General features: G+C 45.5%; 1 protein-coding gene across 1 annotated transcript in view; it reads left to right on the top strand.

Moving 5' to 3' along the window:
* LOC139582979 (discoidin, CUB and LCCL domain-containing protein 1-like) overlaps positions 1-20,162 on the top strand; it is a 47,380-nt gene that overhangs the window by 8,523 nt on the left and 18,695 nt on the right. The window contains exons 3-12 of the mRNA XM_071413537.1: positions 2,578-2,721; positions 3,978-4,029; positions 4,356-4,428; positions 7,928-8,061; positions 9,903-9,943; positions 12,734-12,940; positions 16,419-16,540; positions 16,765-16,912; positions 17,238-17,342; positions 17,428-17,506. Of these exons, the coding sequence (XP_071269638.1) occupies positions 2,578-2,721; positions 3,978-4,029; positions 4,356-4,428; positions 7,928-8,061; positions 9,903-9,943; positions 12,734-12,940; positions 16,419-16,540; positions 16,765-16,912; positions 17,238-17,342; positions 17,428-17,506 (1,105 nt within the window). The remainder of the gene's footprint in view (positions 1-2,577; positions 2,722-3,977; positions 4,030-4,355; positions 4,429-7,927; positions 8,062-9,902; positions 9,944-12,733; positions 12,941-16,418; positions 16,541-16,764; positions 16,913-17,237; positions 17,343-17,427; positions 17,507-20,162) is intronic.

Here is a 20,162-nt window from a genome sequence, read left to right on the forward strand (position 1 = left end):
GCGATCCTCGTGAGAGCCAGTTTCATCATAGCGCTTGAGGGTTTTTGCGACTGCACTTGAAGAAACTTTCAAAGTTCTTGACATTTTCTGGATTGACTGACCTTCAAGTAATGGACTGTCGTTTCTCGTTTCACTTCATTTTTATTGCTGTTGTTGCCATAATATGGACTAACCGAGAATAAGTGCTCAGGGCTTTGCAGCAGATATGTAGAATGTTTGACTTGAATAAACAGGCCTTACAAATAGTGTGCTCTTAACTGACTCCTACAGTAAGACATTGTGACCCTTAACCCTCCATGTAATCTTCATTCCAATTTATTTACATTGATTGTCATACATTTGTTAGAAGTCAATCAATTTGTATTGAACAAATTTTAAGGAAACAGTGACACAAGTGTGTACAACATGTGAAACGCCACCGCCACCTCACCTGACAATTAGTCACAGTATATCTGACAAGCAATAAAACGTCTGTCGGCTGTTAGCGGAGCGTAGCCCCACAGAAGCATTTGTCATGCAGCACTGTGCCAGGAAGTCTCTCCTTCAGCCTGCCACTGCGAGTAAGAATGAGTAGGCTGGGGAGAAGAGCAGGGTATGGACTGAGGGTAATGTTGAGCTGCCAGATCCATCTTAATGTAGTGAATGATTATCATGCCCATGTTGCAACTCACCCACGGCTGAGGTTACCAGTACAGAGGCCAGGGTGTCAAGGGCCCTTGGAAATCTCAGTGGTGAAACACTGCATGCCTTGGCTTCTCCCCTCAACAGCTTCCTGGTGGAAGTATTCCATTACCGACCAGGTTTCACAACGTGTGTTGCTCATAAATATCCATAGGAATTAGTGTTGTTTACAGTATCCCATTCCCAGTCATACTTTTCTAACAGGAAATCGGGTCCTGACCTTGAAAGTGGTATTTTCACAGTTCTTTGAAACTTCTTCTTATATGACCCTTCTAATGTTCCGTAGGACAATAGGATTGAGGAATGTATTTGTTCATCATGAAATCCCTCGGTGTTGTTGACGTGTAGTACAGTGAGTCGGTGGATATAGTGATTTCCACCCAGAGGCTGTGGCTTCCATGGCGCTGACTGGTGGAGGCATCGTGTATCATCATGGCCGTCAGGTGAAAGCAAAGCCACAAAGGCCATGGAGACCAAGAACAACCAGCACTGGCTGAGTTCCATCTCATTGGAAAGGGCCCTGGGCACTAGGTTGGCCTGGGCATCTCTCTCTTCCATCTTTGTCTGCCCTGCAAATTATTTACAGTGAGATTCCTGTCGTTGACAAAAGGAAGCTTTTTTTCCCTCCTGTGTGAAAGGGCGAGAGGAAGAGCGGTTTAGATGACATGATGTGGCTTGTTGGGGCTGAAAATAGAGGCCCTGTTGGTGAGGTCTGGAGGGACAAACAGTCCCGGTGGGAAGGGGGACCCTGTAGATAGTAGGTCAGACCCTGTCTGTGACCTCAGATAGGGTGTCGGTCGGTGTTTTCCGATAATATGCCATTGTTTTGCTCTATTTTGGTGCCTCTGTTACATTCTAATGCCTTGATTCCTTCTGAAATACACAACCTAATTTACCTCCAACATTGGTAAAAGAGTTGAGTAGAAAGACAATTAAAATGACTGAAAATGTACTGTATGAATTCAGTGTTTTGTTAGTTGTTTTGGATATTGTCTAGTCCTATATGATCAGGACTATTTTCTAAGAAAGAGAACATTAAACCGAAAAAAACAGTTCGGTACTAGAATTTTTGTTATTTTAGATACTTCTGTCAAATGTGTCTCACATGAGTGAGAGGATCAAGTCTGTGTCAGTGCAGCCCCCTTTATAGTGCTAAGAGCAAAGTGCCTGCTCCACATTCATTCATTGCAAGAGCTGTCTGGGTTGTTGTTAGCTCCCCAGTCCACAACAGGAGGTTCGTGGCACCTTAAATGGGGAGGACAGGCTCGTGATAATGGCTGGAGCGGAATAAGTGGAATGGTCTCAAATACATCAAACACATGGTTTGTAAATAGTCTTTGCACCACGTCTGTGGCTAGCTATTTGAAACTTGTGAAAGAAAATACATGAATGTGCCACAAAACAATAATTAGGCTAAGTTACCACTTACGTTACATAGGACGTGTAAATTCACGCACAGGAGACGATAAAGAAGCATCCTGAAAATACATTTTACTGCAACCAACCACGGCGCACAAAATGTACACAGGTACCGAGGAGCAGACAGCCAGGAGACTGACAAACCAGCAGTTTCTCTGTCATCGCTCACTTATCAAAAGATGACACGGCATATCGTTCATTCTAGCGGGAGAGGGCTATACAGACTTTTCTGACTAGCGAACTAGCGTACTTTTAAATGAGAAGCAGCCTAGTTCATTTATGAAGTGGAAAAAGTAGCCGGCCGAAAATGAGTCTGTTACCGGCTGTTTAGCTGAGGGCCGGCACTTAGGGAAAACACTGGTGGCACCGTCTTGTGTTGGTCATTTGGAATAGGAAATAAGGTCACATTGCTGTCAAAATGTAGATAATGCAGGTCAATGGTTGTTTTGATAAACCTGCCATTCTCTCCTGTTGCAGTGTATGGGACATTCTGTGGCAGCCTGAAGTCCTACCCCAGCGAGATGCACACAGACTCCAATGAGGTCATCGTACAGTTCCGCAGCGGGCGTCACATCTCCGGCCGAGGGTTTCTTCTCTCCTACTTCACCGGGGACAACAGAGGTTTGAAGCTCTTCCTCCTACACTGACAGTTATGCTGTTTTAATATTGAACACCTGAGTCCTGTTCCGTCCCTCTTGGTTGGCGGACGGACAGTGCTCCCGGTAAACCAATCAGCTTTGCCACATGCCACGGCTTGCCTTTCCTCTTCGTTTCTCTGCGCAGGGTGAACCCGGAGCTGTTTGGGGCTGTTTCTACAGGCATCTTTTTCAAACACAGCGTAGACTCTGTTAGTCAGGCCATGTTGAATAAGACACACATTTCACACAGTGTGCTGATCCAGGAGATTATAGGTGTCAGTTTGCAAACTGGTTTTGATGGATATCCCTATTTCCACCGTTGTTGTTAACCGAAGCATAATGTAGATAGATGACTGTTGGTTGATAACATGCTGACCAAACCGTCTCCGTGCGTGTGTCCGCGTGTGCCATCGTGCGCATGTTGATTCTGTCTATCCCCACCAGACACGTTTATGACACTCAGGTTAAAATACAAATACCAATACCAAAACCAACCGAGGAGACAGGTCGAAACACACATGAAACATTTAGCTAGCTTGCTGTTGCTAGCTAATTTGTCCTGGGAGATAAACATTGGGTTGTTATTTTACCTGAAATGTATATGGTCCATTTTTTTTTGTTGCTATATCTTTGTAGACTTTTGACCCATTTTGAGTTATACAAAATTGTGTGTTCTCTACTCCGACAATTAATCCTCATATAAAAAGGGGAAACATAGTCTCTCCTCGTTGATCCTTCTTCTGTGGATTTTATATGGCAGTTGGCAACCAACTTTAAGGTGTGTTACCGCCACCAACTGGACATGAGTGTGGACTTTTTTTCATCTTTCAATCACCTACGTGGGCATATGCTCTTCAAAACCAATGAGGAGATGCGAGAAGTGGGACTTGAAGCGCATCGTGTCTAAAATAGAAGTTCTATTTTTGGGCCTGGCTATGCAGACGCGTGCGAGCAGTTTGGATGAAATGATTGAATAATATGTAGGTTTATTTTGCAAGGCTTGCAACATGGCCGGTTTGGTCAGTGTGTGTGTGTGTGTGTGTGTGTACATGAATCTTTATCCCAGAGGGAGTGAAGGAACCAGGGTCTTCATCCTGTTGTTCTAATAGTGTCCTGTTATGGTCCTCTCTGCTCCACATGGCTGGTTTCCTCTGTCTGCTCTACTCTGAAGCCACTGGTCAGATTATATTTTTAGCTCTCATTGTATCTCTTCCCTCTCCTGTTTTTTTTTTACCTCAGATCTGCTGACATGTTTAGACAAAGGCAGCCATTTCTCCGACTTAAAGTACAGGTAAGGGTGTTTCGAATGTAGGGGTGTGTGTCTACGACCAGTCAGATGTCTTCCTTTGTGTCCTTGATGAACTGTAATGGCAATAGATTACTAGATTGATCATGGACCTTAATGGAAAATATTACCCCTTGTTACCCATCAGCTAGTCAAAGATGGGCTTCTCATTTCCTCAATATTCTGGAATATTTATACAATTTAGATTCAAGTATCTTATACAATACGTCTCCATTAAGTCAATTTTGTCCACTTACGGTGTTGTGATGTTGGTGTCTCTGGTGTGAAGAGATCTCTCACTGAACTGTGTCTATTGTTGTCTACCCTCACAGGAAGTACTGTCCGGCAGGATGCAAAGCAGTGGCGGGCGACATATCCGGGGATATTTCCCAGGGTTACAGACATGTAAGTAAAATTCTACTACTGTCCTCAAGGGTAGCCTACTGCATGCTTTTTACTGTATGTTCCCAGGTTTCTAAAAGCAGACAAATGCTGTTTGCTCTCTGCCTCCTCCTTGGGGAAAGTGTAACCACAGACATTGGTTTGGGGATTCGTTATTTACGAGGCATCGTTGTGTCCTTCGAAGCCTTGGCAGCAGTTTGGCCCTGACATGTTCTAGTCCCCTGAAGCAGCCAGCTAGCCATGCACTTGTTTGTTTACTCTTGATTACATTAGCCTGTCCTGTCTTATGTCAGAGGAACTAAACTGTTCAGATGCCCCACTTAGACCACCACCGTCCTCTGTCCACAGGTGCTTAGAGTAGTAGTAGGTTTACTGTATGGGCCCTTGTTAGCCAGAGAAACAGACACACCAAAAGCTGGATATGAGGAGTTGGCCCCAGGCTAACCAGTTGTTGCTGTTGCTTTTGTCTGGCTCCTGCTGTGCAAGTGGTTGTGATTTGTTGGGACACTGCTGTGTTGCCTGAGGCTGCTTGTTGTGTCATTTCTACCTCAGGGTTCATAGTGGGAGTAGGGGGTGTGGACTGGGTGTGGACTGGGCCCTTTGTTCCCCTGATAAACCCCCACCCTCCCTCAACGCACACACACACACACACACACACACTGGTTGTGGAGGTATACTGGATGGGTAATCTGTTTATGTAACTGCAGTGCATTTTTCCTCGGCAGCAGAGCTGGGTTTTGCTGTTTAGTAGGTTGCATCACAGGTCAGTCGAACCACAGAAGCAAGGCAACTGTAAAACCAAACAAAAAGTGTTTGTGTCTAACTGGCTTAGAGGTCTTGTACTGTAGAATGCTTTGGGCTCCTTTAGAGCTAGAGATTTCCGACCTTTCAGTGTAATACCTGGAAATAGTAGCTATATAGTAATACCATAAGATGTGTAATACTGAGGTAAACAGCCAAACACATACAGACTAAGCACTTAAGAACTAAGCGCTGTGAGAAAGTTCTGGTCACTGATGTCCAGAGTCACTTCAGAACCATAGTTTTACCAGCCCTCCCACCTATGGGCTCAAGACATATAAAATCAATTATGATCTCTATGGGGCTCCGGATACCTTTCATGTGGGCCTCCTGGAGGGGATCAACCCCAGTTGTGGTCCTCCTGCCATGTTCACCCCTGCCTTGGCTGGTGTATCTAAAAAGAGAGGGGCTTTTCAGACCAGAGGCTTTCTCGGGCTCCTGAGGGTCAGCTCTCTCTTGGGCGTGATCAGGGCTATTGAGTGGCCAGCGGTCAGTGTGACAATGTGACAGACAGCTTCAGGCTTAGGAAGCCCAGCAGGGAGCTCAAGCCCCACAACAATAGGCTGCTTGAGCACAACAACGACGTTCCACCGTCTTCTGCTGGGAAGAAGCTTGAGGGCTGAGGGACTGAACCATAGAACTCGTTTCCAGAGCGATTGATTAGTCCACGTTGGCTATTGTATAGGGAGGGTTTGGTGGAGGGCCAGGATTATGAGATAACAACTTCTGTTCAACAGGCTTTGTCTGTCCACTGCACCCATTCAATAGACACGCTCATTAGCATTTAGACTAACACAACCGTTTGTATGTGTTCCGGGCAGTTTGTTGTATTAATGGTTCCTCAGAGTATATTTGGTATAACCATTCGCATTGTTTTGATACACTGCATATAGGTAATTAACGTGGTTATCATACCATATGTCGCCGTTCCGTGTTAAGAAGCACTGTAGTAAATGAATCATTTAGCAATATATTCTGTTTGTTGACAGGTCATTTGTCTCTTTTAGTTAGTGAATATGACCCTTGGGCATTGACAGCAGGGAAGTAAGTAACTGTTGATGGTTCCTCTCCTACTGTGTGGTATTAACCCCCCCCCCCCCCCCCCCGCTAAAATGGTAAATGGTTCTGTGAAATACAGTAGTCAGCAGAGGTATAGACAAGAAGGTTAACCGAGGCAGGACACATGGCCAGTCTCAGTTAGAACCAGACAGTCCTTGGCTGAAGTGTTAAAGCCATTATCTAGTCTATTATGCCCCTCCTAGTACCAGCAGCAGCCTTGAACCCAGCCTTGCTCCATCACCAGTCCATGATTAGTCTCTAGACATAACTGACTGGGGCCATGATCTAATATACAAACTACCAGAGCCTATCCATCTGCTCTATCGGCAGACAGACGGACAGGCAGCAGGGCAGCGTTATCTGTATTTACGGTGTCTTGCCCTGCAGTAAATAAAAGATCAGGGTTATACTCATGAGGCAGTTAAATCTTTCACCAGAGCAGCTGTTATTCCAGATAAGAGATTCTGTAAAGCAGGTCCTCAGGGTCCCAGCCACTGGTCCCGTTATGGGAGCAGCAGCCCTCCCTCCCATCCCTCCCACCCAGCATGGAATATGTGCTCAGTGGTCACCTATAACACCTAGTTGCCAGACCAGCCTGTCTGGAATCTAGCTTGTCTGTACTGGCTTTTTACATGGAAAGGGAGGAAATTGCTGCAGGCTGAAATGAGCCGAAACAGATTTGAGCACAGAGCTTTCACCTTGTCCCCATGTTAAAGTTAGTTAGTATATATATTTATTTTAACATTTGAATAACAATATGTTTTCGGTAATTCATTTTTTTTGTCTGTATTAATGTGTTTGAGTGCTTGTTTCAATTGATCCTTGATGGACATTTTTAAAGCGCTCCAATGATTGCCATGTTAATTGTCATGAATTGTAAATCATCAATCCTGTCTTTTTGGAGAAAATGTCTGTTTTATACTCTTATCTCTGAGGTCATTCCTACCTGTCCCAGTCCTTCATTTCAGCAGCAGGGTGGGTCATTCACTGAGAGGTAGGCAGCTAGCTATTCCAGGGCTATGTTCTGTGACAAGGTACTGCTTTTCTAAGTAACTCACCACCGAGAAATATGTTTGACATTCCTCCTATAGCTACAATGACCGTCATTGTCGCCCCTGAGTGCAATCACAATGTGCCTTTTTTCCATGCTTAAGTTAAGTGTGGCGTGATTGATAATGCATGGACCTTAAATAAGATTAGAGTCGACGGTGGCTCCATGTCATGAGATTGCCTCTTTCATTTGTGTTGAGATGCCTGTGCTCCCATTGCTGACACAGGTGAATGATGGGGAGCGGCATTGCGTACATGCCATCTATCATGGGGCGGGGCCAGTCCCCGTAAAGGGGAACTTCAGATGGAGGGATGGTGCATTGTAATGAACAAAGATGCACTGATGGAAGCCGTAGTGCAAGCTTTTTCACTTAGGGTGTCCATGTTTAAATTTGTATGTTTCGTGGCCTACACTGTCTTGATGAAATGGTTTTTGCCATATGTAGTATTTCTGTGTGGTTGTGGTTTTTGGCTAGCTCACGGTCAGACTTTCATTACCAGTGTGCGAAGTTTCACTCTTCTCCCAGCCTCACTGCGTTTAGTCGTGGTTATCTGTGCTGACTGTCTGTGTCATATATCTCTCTGCTTTCAGACGTCTGTGCTGTGTAAGGCTGCGGTCCATGCCGGGGTTATCCTGGATGAGTTAGGAGGCTGGGTATCCGTGGAGACCCAAAAAGGCCTGAGTCACTACCCCGCCACCAGAGCCAATGGGATCCAGTCCAAAGAGTGAGTACTGCGGAATGACATGCCATGATTAAGAGTGTAGGCAGTACGACAGCAGTAGATGTGAATGTCAGGCATCATATGTTGCCCTTAACAGCACTAAAGGCTACTACTAAGGCTGCACTTTAGATAGGCAGCCCAATTCTGATCTCTGAAAAAGATCAGATGTGAAAAGATCTGATGTGATTGGTCAAAAATGATCAGAATTGGGCTGCCTGTGTAAATGCAGCCTAAGCAGAGGTACCAATTAGCATCCAAAAACATTACCTACTGGCTTAGGATAGCTCGTAAGATTATGAAAGAAGTGGTTGCATGATGGGACACCATGTTCTCTGTCATCTCTGCTATGAGTGTTAAATAAATGGCACCAGCTGACCTTGGATAGTTTACCTCAGTCAAAACAGGATTCATCAGGCAGGGCTAGCGGGCTAGCATTCCTGCACTGTTTCAGCGATAAGATTAGCCAGCTCCTAATGTCAGAGACACTCAGTCTGGCCTATGGCATTCACAGAGATGTATGGTGGAGGTCTGAGGTGGCCGAGGAGAGAATAATATTGGCCATCACTCAAGCTGTCCGTAATATATTCAGTGGGGGACAGGTTTCTGTCAGTTAGAAGTAATGCATGCAAAGATTACCTGAAAAGTCATGGATATCACAAATAGGCTTCAGAGCCCTAAGGCCTACAGCTATGTGAATGCATTAAAGCTATATTGGCAATTCAAATGGAGACATTTTGAAATGTGTGTTTTAGGTTTTCACGAACCGTTGAATGCTGCTCATCAAGCAATCACTTTCTTAATGCTTCGTTGGATTCACTGGCTAACATGCACTGCTGAAATGAATATACACCTCCTTATAGACCTTGAGTATTTGTGGATTTCCCTTGAAAAGTGCTATGTCATCAAATCTACATAAAGCACAGAGCTGCTCCGTTGTAAATGTACAACCCCAGCCTAATACAAGGCTAATTCTCCAAATGCTTGGCCTTTGCTAAAAGGGGTGAATACCTGGCTTGTCAGAACCCACTGTTAACTGCAACACTCCAACGGTATTTAAGGTGGTATGAATGAAATGCAGAAAGTGTTGGACGCTGTCAAGCCAAGTTTGACATTTTCCCGTTGGATTGTGCTGGATTTGGACTAGAAATGTGGAAAGAAAACATCGCATTCACTCAAGCCCCATCCCACCTCCAGAAGATGTAAGTCTCTGTCTCTGGAAGAAAATATCAATATCTTGTTTGTAATATGAAATTGGATGATGTCAAATCACGATGGATACCTGTGTGGTGTTCGTACTGTATCCACGTTGTAGCAGGATCAGTTACATTTTGACTGAGATACTTCGATTATTTTGACACTCAGGTGAAGTTTAGGACCCACATTAAAGCGTTTTCTCTTTTTGTAGTTTGACACACCTCTGTAATCGTCCCAAAATATAATTGAGCCACCATATCTGCTTTTTTGAACTGTTCAGAGACATCAGATTCAGGAAGCTGGTGAAAATGACAGGATATTGAGTGATGGCTGAGAAAGATAATTCTTCCGACTAGCCCCCTTTAATTCACACCACCCCCGGTGTCTTAATGTGTTCAGGTTAATCCCCCAGTTACAGGCAGCGAGGAGAGAAGAGACTCCACAGAGCGTGTAGGAGGGCAGGGGAAACAAGGCACTGGGTCCTGGGGGAAGGCTGATTTGGGAAGAGAACTGGGTGGGGTGACAATCTGGGGATGCTCCTTTGTGGCCACAATGGGTGTTCCTCCACAATGGCAGGCCCTCAATGTATCATTGTAATGGTTGAAGCTAACAGTCCACCATTGATGGAAATCTTATTTTTCTTCTTCCAGCGGTTCTTTGTCCGATGCTCTCTTCACGTTCGTCACTAATGGTAAGATTTGTTTTGTTCTCATTCGCTACTGATTTTATGCTCTTAAGTATTTGTATCTCAAACAAAATGTGCTGATTTTATCAGGCAGAAATTTGTCAAAGCCTCCCTACAGCTTACTAAATTAAAAATTGTACGCTGGCATTTCGGACAATTTGCTGATAGGTGTTGAAAAAGGACATAATTCACAGTCAATAAGTGCTAAATGGCAAGGAAAAATGAAAGTTAGCGTAGTCGCATCTTATCTTGGGAAGCATGGGAACCCCTTATCTCCTGTCTGTTTATTTTAATACGGCTGTTTGCAATCTGGCACAGTTTCATCCAGTCAGTCAACTCTGCCTGTGGAGATAGATAGATAGGCTCTGGCTATCTATCTCACAGCAGGCAGGCAGGCCTCCAGGGAACACCCACAAATAATCACATTCACATCATCCCAGAGACCCTGGACCCACTCTAATTTGCATACCGCCCCAACAGATCCACAGAGGATGCAATCTATATATTTTTTCTCCACATTGCCCTCTCCCACCTGGACAAGAGGAACACCTATGTGAAAATGCTGTTAATTGACTACAGCTCAGCGTTCAAACAGTGCCCTCCAAGCTCATCACTAAGCTAAGGACACTGGGACTGAACACTTCCCTATTCAACTGGATCCTGGACTTTCTGACGGGCTGCCCCCGAGTGTTGAGGGTAGGCAACAACCCATCCGCCACGCTAACCCTCAACACTAGGGCCCCTCAGTGGTGCGTGCTTAGTCCCCTCCTGTACTCCCTGTTCACCCACGACTAAGTGGCTGCGCATGACTCCAACACCATCATTACATTTGCTGACGACACGACAGTGGTAGGCCGGATCACCGACGATGATGAGACAGCCTATAGGGAGGGGACCTGGCCGTGTGGTGCCAGGACAACAACCTCTCCCCTCAACATCAGCAAGACAAAGGAGCTGATCGTGGACTACAGGAAACAGGGCTGAGCACGCCCCCATAGGCTGCATCATCGTCATCTTCAAGTTCCTCTGTGTCCACATCGATAAGGATCTATCATGGTCCACACACCAACACAGTCGGGAAGAGGGCATGACAACGCTTCTTCCCCCTTAGGAGGCTGAAAAGATTTGGCATGGGCCCTCAGATCCTCAAAGTTCTACAGCTGCAATATTGAGAGCATCTTGACTGGCTGCATCGCTGCTTGGTATGGCAACTGCTTGGCATCCGGCTGCAAGGCGCTACAGAGGGTAGTGCGTACGACCCAGTACTTCACTGGGGCCGAGCACACTGCCATCCAGGACCTCTATACCAGGAGGAGTCAGAGGACCCTGAACAGCTTCTACCCCCAAGCCATTAGACTGCTAAATAGTTAGTCCGTGTAGCTATTTGGTTAACTATTTAACTATCTGCATCGACCCTTTTTGCACAAACTCTTTTGACTCCTCACGTATGCTGCTTCTACTATTATCTATTTACTCCTAGTTATATGTACATATCTACCGCAATTACTCGTACCTCTGCACACCGACTCTGTACGGGTACCCTGTGTATATAACCAAGTTATTACCTTGTACCTCTGCACATCGACTCGGTACTGGTACCCAGTGTATATAGCCAAGTTATCGTTACTCATTGTGTATTTATTTTTATTATTATTACTACTTTTCTACTATTTCTCTCTGCATTGCTGGAAAGGGCCTGTCAGCATTTGACTGTTAGTTTACACCTGTTGTTTACGAAGCACGTGACGAATAAGATTTGATTTGAAATAAACCGTTGGTGTTTAGTATAGAGAGCAGAAGTATTAATTCAGACACGTGATGATACAACTGCAGATTGGCTGCATGTATTAGTCATATTTACGCTCAGTAACTGGACAACGGTACCGATTTCTAAGAACTTGTGATGTGAAACATTTCCAATTTAGTTATGTTTCTTGTGGACTATTGGCCTTAATATGTGATCATTCGTTTATTGCCTCGAGGACTGCTCCCTTTAACAAATCAATCTTTGAGTGGAGCGATCTCTCCGATTGACTTAGACAGCATCAATGTTCACATGACACATTGACAAATGTCCTGACACTGACAAATGATGCCATGACATACTTTCCCTAGTCTGGAAGCTTCATGACCTCGTCAACAACGTCGATGTCCTGCACTTTAATCAAGACTAGCTCCTTATTGACTGTCCTCTGTCCACACTCTCATTATGTTGGAATGGTGATGAGTACAGGAGTCATAGCTGCCGTAGGGTCCTAGTGCAGAAGGGTTTAGTTTGTTGAAGAGTTGACTGGGCTTTAGTCATAGTTGTTACATAGGGTTTTAGTTAGTTGTGGAGTTGACAGGGCTTTTAGTCAGACTAGGTGCTCCTGTGACTGTTCTGACAGGATGTCTCCCCTCAGAAAGAAGTGGGCTTCAGAAAAGCTGGGCTCAGATTCCCCTAATGCTTCTCCACTGCCTTTGTGCTCTTTTTTTACAACATGTGACTCCAGTTAAGAGTACAGAGGCGGATTTTTAAGACGTGTACATTTTCCTGTTGAGTCAGTGCTCACCACGAGTGGCTGTGTTATTGGTTCCACATGCGTTTTATGTTAGTTAAACGCCAGTGCAAAGTTGAGAAACAATATACAGTCCCCCTCCTTTGAATTTGGTTTTAACATTCGTCACTTATAATCCATAATAAACCAGAAAAACTAAAACAAGCAGTCATGTTGGAGGGAGACAGAGGAAATAGTGGGAATATTTTCGTTAAGTTTAATGTTATTTACTTTTTCCTCTTCCTTTGTTGTTTTCTAGACTGTAAGAACCAGTCAGTGCTGCGGACTGTGTCTGTGAGTGCCAGTTCATGGTGGCAGAGGGCAGGGGAGATGGGTCATCAGTCTGACTGGGCGCCCAACAGCTCCCAGGCTGACCCAGGATCAGGGAGCCGCTCCTGGGCTGCAGACCAGAACGACAGCCTGCAGTGGCTCCAGCTGGACCTGGGGGAGAAGAAGAGGATCACAGGTGAGATAAGAGTCCTACTCAGTGAAATCTGCTTTCAAACATGACTCATCCAAAACGCCTCTCTAACTCACTCTTAACAATAGAAGATAAGTAGCACTCTGTTTTTTTTCTCAGGGTTTATTCATTTATTTGGATCCCCATATTGGCTCCACACCCTATAGAGCATGTCTTGCTTGCCCAGCATGCCTTTGGGTTACCAGGCGACGCTTAAGTTTTTTTTGTTGTTGGAATTTTGAGATTTGGTTGTAGCCTACTGGTACATATTTCCACCGTTACCACGCTCTCTGTCCTGATGAATGGCAATCCCTTCTTACTGGGCCTGCTCCGTGCTCAGCATACTGTAACCGTTAACCGTAATGAAGTAGGAGCCCTGGTGTTCTTGGCCAAGTCATAAAGGATCAATGGCAGAGCTTTGCTGTAGAATTCCTCCCTCCGTGGCATCAATTTAAAAACAGGCCTTCAGTTTTAACTCTCTCCTGCCTGGCTGCCCTAAGGCGCAACACGAACACATCTGTCGGAAAAAGGGGTCTGTCTCGTGATTTAACTCTGGAGGGCTCACCACTGCCAAATTGTGGCACATGTGCACCACACACACACACACACACACACACACACACACACACACACACACACACACACACACACACACACACACACACACACACACACACACACACACACAGCGTTAGAGAATGCCCCTCTGTATTGCTCCTCTACAAACAAGAGTGAGACTTATGAAGGCTGGTTTAAATATAGGACCATGCCGGACACGAGAGTTTATTTTGAGCGTGGTGTATGTAGTCACCAGTTAATTTCATGCTGCTTTACAACACATTGGGTTCCAGTCAATAAAGAATGTCTGCTTTGTCTGCCGTTTCCGAAATTCAGAGTTAAGGAGAACGTTGTATTGATTGGAATGCGAGCTATTGAAAATGGAAGCACTTTTATAGTAGAATTGTTGTTGTGCAACAATCATAAGATTCTATAGTCTGAGGAATACAACCCTTTCTTTCCTAGACGGTCATGCTTTTCTGATAATCATATTATGGTAGATTGGATTTCTGTTGTCAGAATATGTTCCGGGATTCTTCTGATGGCATTGAGGAGTACACCACATCAGTAACTGGCTTCATCAATAAGTGCATCGACGACGACGTCCCCACAGTGACCGTACGTACATACCCCAACCAGAAGCCATGGATTACAGGCAACGTCCGCACTGAGCTGCCACTTTCAAGGAGCGGGACTCTAACCCGGAAGCCTATATATGAATCCCGCTATGCCCTCTGACGAACCATCAAAAAAGCAAAGCATCAATACAGGACAAAGATCAAATCGTATTGCACCGGCTCCGACGCTCGTCAGATGTGGCAGGGCTTGCAAACTATTACAGACAACAAAGGGAAGCACAGCCACGAGCTGCCCAGTGACACGAACCTACCAGACGAGCTAAATTACCTTTATGCTCGTTTCGAGGCAAGTAACACTGAAACATGCATGAGAGCACCAGCTGTTCCGAACGACTGTGTGATCACGCGCTCCGTAGCCGATGTAAGACCTTTTAAACAGGTCACAAGGCCGCAGGGCCAGACGGATTACCAGGACGTGTATTCCGAGCATGCGCTGACCAACAGGCAAGTGTCTTCATTGACATTTTCAACCTGTCCCTGACGGAGTCTGTAATACCAACATGTTTCAAGCAGACCACCATAGTCCAGGTGCCTAAGGTAACCTGCCTAAATGACTACCGACCCGTAGCACTCACGTTTGTAGCCATGAAATGCTTTTAAAGGCTGGTCATGGCTCACATCAACACCATTATCCCAGAAATCCTAGACCCACTCCAATTTGCATACCACCACAACAGATCCACAGATGATGCAATCTCTATTGCACTCCACACTGCACTTTCCCACCTATGTGAGAATGCTATTCATTGACAACAACTCAGCGTTCAACACCATAGTGCCCTCAAAGCTCATCAATAAGCTAAGGACCCTGGGACTAAACACTTCCCTCTGCAACTGGATCCTGGACTTCCTGACAGGTTGCCCCCAGTTGGTAAAGGTAGGGAACAACCCATCCGCCACGCTGATCCTCAACATGCGGGCCCTTCAGGGGTGCGTGCTCAGTCCCCTCCTGTACTCCATGTTCACTCATGACTGCATGGCCAGGCAAGACTCCAACCCCATCATCAAGTTTGACACAACAGTGGTAGGCCTGATCACCGACAACAATGAGACAGCCTATAGGGAGGTCAGAGACCTGACTGTTTGGTGCCAGGACAACAACCTCTCCCTCAACGTGATCAAGACAAAGGAGATGATTGTGGACTACAGGAAAAGGAGGACCGAGTACGCCATTCTCATCGACGGGGCTGCTCGGCCTCCGACCGCAAGGCACCTCAGAGGCTAGAGCGTACGGCCCAGTACATCACTTGGGCCCAGCTTCCTGCTGTCCACGACCTCTATACCAGGCGGTGTCAGAGGAAGGCCCTAAAAATTGTCAGACTCCAGCCACCCTAGTCATAGACTGTTGTCTCTACTACCGCACAGCAAGCTGTACCGGTGTGCCAAGTTGAGGTCCAAAAGGTTTCTTAACAGCTTCTATCCCCAAGCCATAAGACTCCTGAACAGCTAATCAAAGGGCTACCCAGACCCCTCTTTTACAATTCTGCTACTCTTGTTTATAGTCTATGCATTGTCACTTTAACTCTACCTACATGTACATATGACCTCAACTAAACGGTGTCCCCGCACATTGACTCTGTACTGGTACCCCCTGTATATACCCTCACCTGTTATTTAACTGCTGCTGTTTAATTATTTGTTACTTTTATTTTCTACTTATCTATTTTTTAAACTTAATTTAATTAATTTTTTTAAACAACAATGCTTTAAGAAGTTAAGGGCTTGTAAGTAAGCATTTCACTGTATTCTGTGCATGTGACAAATACAATTTGATATAACAATTATGAATTGGAAACTCTTGCACTCAAAGTACACCAAAAGTACAATTTCAACCATGAGCCAAAAATCCAGTAGTTAATTTCAATACCTTGAGATTCTGTATTGGAATTATGACAGTCATTTCCTATAATGATAGGTGTGCTGCGTCTCCATATAACCCACAATGCCGTGTGTAATGTGGAGTAATGACATGTTGCGGGTCGCCCGTCTGCCGCCATATTGTTCTGGCCCAGTGCCAGGTGCTCATCTGCCACAAAAATGCTCAATCATACTGTCTGGGAGCTGCAAATGACTGTGAAGGTCTCCACGTGGTGGTGCAGTGATTGTTCTGCTCTCTGAGGTGATGTCTCCTGTCCCTGTTCCAGTACATTCCAGGACTGACCAATGGGTGACATCACTGCCCCGGAGACGGAGAGAAAAGATTAAAGGGGGGGTGAAACATGCTGTACAATAGAAAGAAAATGCGACATTTTGACTGGAGTTTCATGCGCTCTGTTTTTGTTTTACAGGAATTATCACGACTGGCTCTACAATGTTGAACTATGACTACTATGTGATGAGCTTCGTGATGGATCACAAGGAGAGTCGTCGGTGGAGAACCTACACACAGAACAACAGAACACAATACATGGTGACTATTCCAAACCCAGTTATCTGATATCTGACTTCCATATTCAATTGCCTGTTATGTCTATTGTTCCATAATGAACTGTCTTTATACATTATTGTACAACAACAGACATTCCTATATGCATAATCAATGTCTTCTGTTACTCATGAGTCACAAGAATGCTTGCCGGTCCCTCTGACCCTCTCCTCTCTGTCTCTGTCTCTCTCCCCCTTTCTCCCGGTCAGATATTTGAGGGGAACCAGGACAGTCTGCATCAGACCAGGAACACCTTCCACCCTCCAATCATAGCCCGCTATTTGCGCATCATACCTCACACCTGGCACCAGAGGATTGCCATGAGGGTAGAGCTGCTGGGCTGTAACTATGTCAGAGGTATAAATCCTAACCATATCTAACCTGACTACAGCAGAAATATATCAGTCTGGTTGAGTGGGTCTGGCTGCAGGACCAGATGGTGTTATCAGTGAGTCAGTAATTGCGATTGATGACTGCCTTTTAGAGAAGCTTTGGTGAGGAAGATCAGTTCCTGTAGGGAACTGACCTATTGTTTTACAGTACATTTACAATAAAGTGGGGAAGTAGGATAGATCTGTAATTTTGCTGAATGTTATTGGCACACCTGTTGATCGTTCAACGCTCACTCTCTCTCACTCGCTTCCACTCCTCTACTCTTCTCCCTTTCCCTCTTTACCCTCAGTGAACATGTCATCCCAGGTCACCCTGGAGACGGTACCCACCAAACCCAAGCCTCCGGTGGGGGACGAGGAGATCACTGAGCCGGTGCCCTCCCAGGCAGACCTAGGTACCCATCTCATTAAAACACTGCTTCCACCAGATGTTTGTTTGTGTAATAGCCGGCTAACATGCTCTCTCCTCTCTATTCACAGTCAAGCTGGCCATCATCATCGTACCCACAGTCTTATCTGTGGTGCTCATTGGGATTTGTCTATTCAAGATGCTGCAGAAGTAAGTGGCTGGTTCATGTCATTTGAATAGATAATGTAATGCTTTTAGAGACTGTAGTGTAAGGTCGTGTAAGAAGAGCTTGCACCTTAATGACTCATAGGTTTCCTGTCCCCATGACAACGTGACTGACGAGCTCAGAGTGGCCTGACCTTATATGGCCCCATAGCAGCGGGTTCTGCCCTACCTTGTGCCTACTCTCTAGACTATGTCTGTTAATTATGTGTGGGAGATGTCGTCAGCCTGCCTGTGTGTCTGTGTCAGTATGGATGTGCCTGAGGAGGAGATCTTTTCAGGAAAAGAGAGGGAAGGAGATGGAATAGATTTGAGCGAGGGAGAGATGTATGGGACAATGAGGGTCAGGGAGATTCCTAGAACGGTCCTTTTGAAATGGCTGCCTGTCTGTTGCTCAGCTAACACAACAAGCCTGACCACCAACACAACCACAGTCATTCGTGCCAGTGAGAGAACACTGGAGGAGGATGCACAACACATGTGGATGTATACCATTCATCTTTTTACTATCAGCCTTTGTTGTCTTTTGTTATGTGGAGGTGGAAGATAGAGGGGCTTAAAGGCGTCCACAAGCTTCCCAGCCAAAACAGTTCGGAGGAGTTTGCACTTATATTCTGATGACATTTTGTGAAATGTTTGTTTGGTCGGCTGTTCGGGCACTTTTTTCTTTGTCTGTGATTGGTCGACAGTAGGGATTATAGGGCCTTCTGAGTGGCACAGCGGTCTAAGGTACCGCACTGCAGTGCTAGAGGCATCACTACAGATCCGGGTTCGATCCCGGGCTGTGTCGCAGCCGGACGCAACAGGGAGACCCATGAGGCGGCGCACAATTGGCCAAGCATCGTCCGGGTTAGGGGAGGGTTTGGCCGGCCGGGATGTCCTTGTCCCATACTGCTCTAGCGACTCCTTGTGGAGGCCGGCGCATGCATACTGACTTTGGTCCCCAGCTGTACGGTGTTTCCTCTGACACATTGGTGCGGCTGGCTTCCGGGTAAAGCGAGCAGTGTGTCAAGAAGCAGTGTGGCTTGGCGGGGTCGTGTTTCGGAGGACGCATGGCTCTCAACCTTTGCCTCTCCCAAGTCCGTCCGGGAGTTGAAGTGATGGGACAAGACTGTAACTGCCAATTTGGATATCACAAAATTGGGGAGAAAAAAGGGGTAAAAAGTGCACACAAAAACAAAAACAGTAGGGATTATTCAATAAAGTCTTTGTTGCCATTCAATGAGAGACGACTCGTTTTCATGCAGTTTTTTTCATTAAGAAATAATGAACCAAACAACTTGGTTAGATGAAAAATTACGCGACTAAGATCTCGGCGAAAATGTCAAAATGAATGACAGATTTCTTGAGTCTTCGTTCAGACAATATTTTGGGGAATATTCACAGGTGGAAACTTTCCGTGGGAATTAATGGAAATATATGCAAATGTATTTAAATGTAGATGTTTTTTGCATTGGATATATTTACCATATATGGAGACAGAAACAGAAACCTTTTACCTTATCATAAGTAGACGTAATTGCAAATTATTAAAATCCTTCCAATAGAAAAAAATATATTTATTTACGAATTGAACTTTAATTAAATGAGTTGACTCGTTGTCAGGCTCAAAAAGCCTCAAATTTGCCTGGATGGCCACCAGTTTTTCAACTCTAGTATTGGTCAGCCTGTTGTGTGTTTTGGTGTGTGTGTTCCCAAACAAGGACCAATTGCGCTCTGAGGCGGCTGATGGTTGTGGGATTTGGAGGATGATTGAGGCGACAGGGGAAAGAGCCTCAGATCCACAAAGTCCCTTCCACCAGGTGGCTGATGAGATATGTTGGCAAGACTTCCATATTGCATCTCCATCCCAAAGCCCTTGCTTGGAAGTGTACTTTGCCAGACTGCCAAGAACCATGCCCTCATCCACGCCAAGGTGGCGAGACACGGTAGTGATGACACCATTGGCCTTGTTGATCTCTGCACCAGACAGGATGCTCTTGCCAGCATACTTGTGGTCCAACATGTACGCTGCAGCGTGTATGGGCTTCAGGCAGTCTTCAGCTTTTTGATGTATTTCAGAACTGCAGTGTCTTCTGCTTGGAGCAACAGTGAAGTGGGCAGGGTAGTACGGATCTCTTCTCTTACATCTGCAAGCAGAGTCTGAACATCAGACAGGATGGCATTGTCTCCCTCAATCCATGCAATGGCTACTGCTATAGATTTCAGGCTGCTTACCACTCTCTCCCAAAATACATAATCCAGGAGGATCCTCTTGATGTGGCTGCCTATATCAGCAGACTGTGATATGGCCATTTCTTGGAGAGACTCCTTCCCCTCCAGGAGATTGTCAAACATGATGACAACACCACCACAACGGCAGCTTCAATGTGGTGCTCTTATTTTTCTCACTTTGCTTGGTGAAGTAGATTGCTGCTATAACTTGATGACCCTTCATATACCTAACCATTTCCTTGACTCTCTTGTAGAGTGTATCCATTGTTTTCAGTGCCTGATGTCCTTGAGGAGCAGATTCAATGCATGAGCAGCACAGCCAATGGGTATGATGTGAGGGTAGGACTCCTCCACTAGATCAAGCAGCCTTCATGTTCGCAGCATTGTCTGTCACCAGTACAAACAACTTCTGTGGTCCAAGGTCATTGAT

This window comes from Salvelinus alpinus, chromosome 8 (genome assembly GCF_045679555.1).
Source record: "Salvelinus alpinus chromosome 8, SLU_Salpinus.1, whole genome shotgun sequence".
Taxonomy (NCBI): Eukaryota; Metazoa; Chordata; class Actinopteri; order Salmoniformes; family Salmonidae; genus Salvelinus; species Salvelinus alpinus.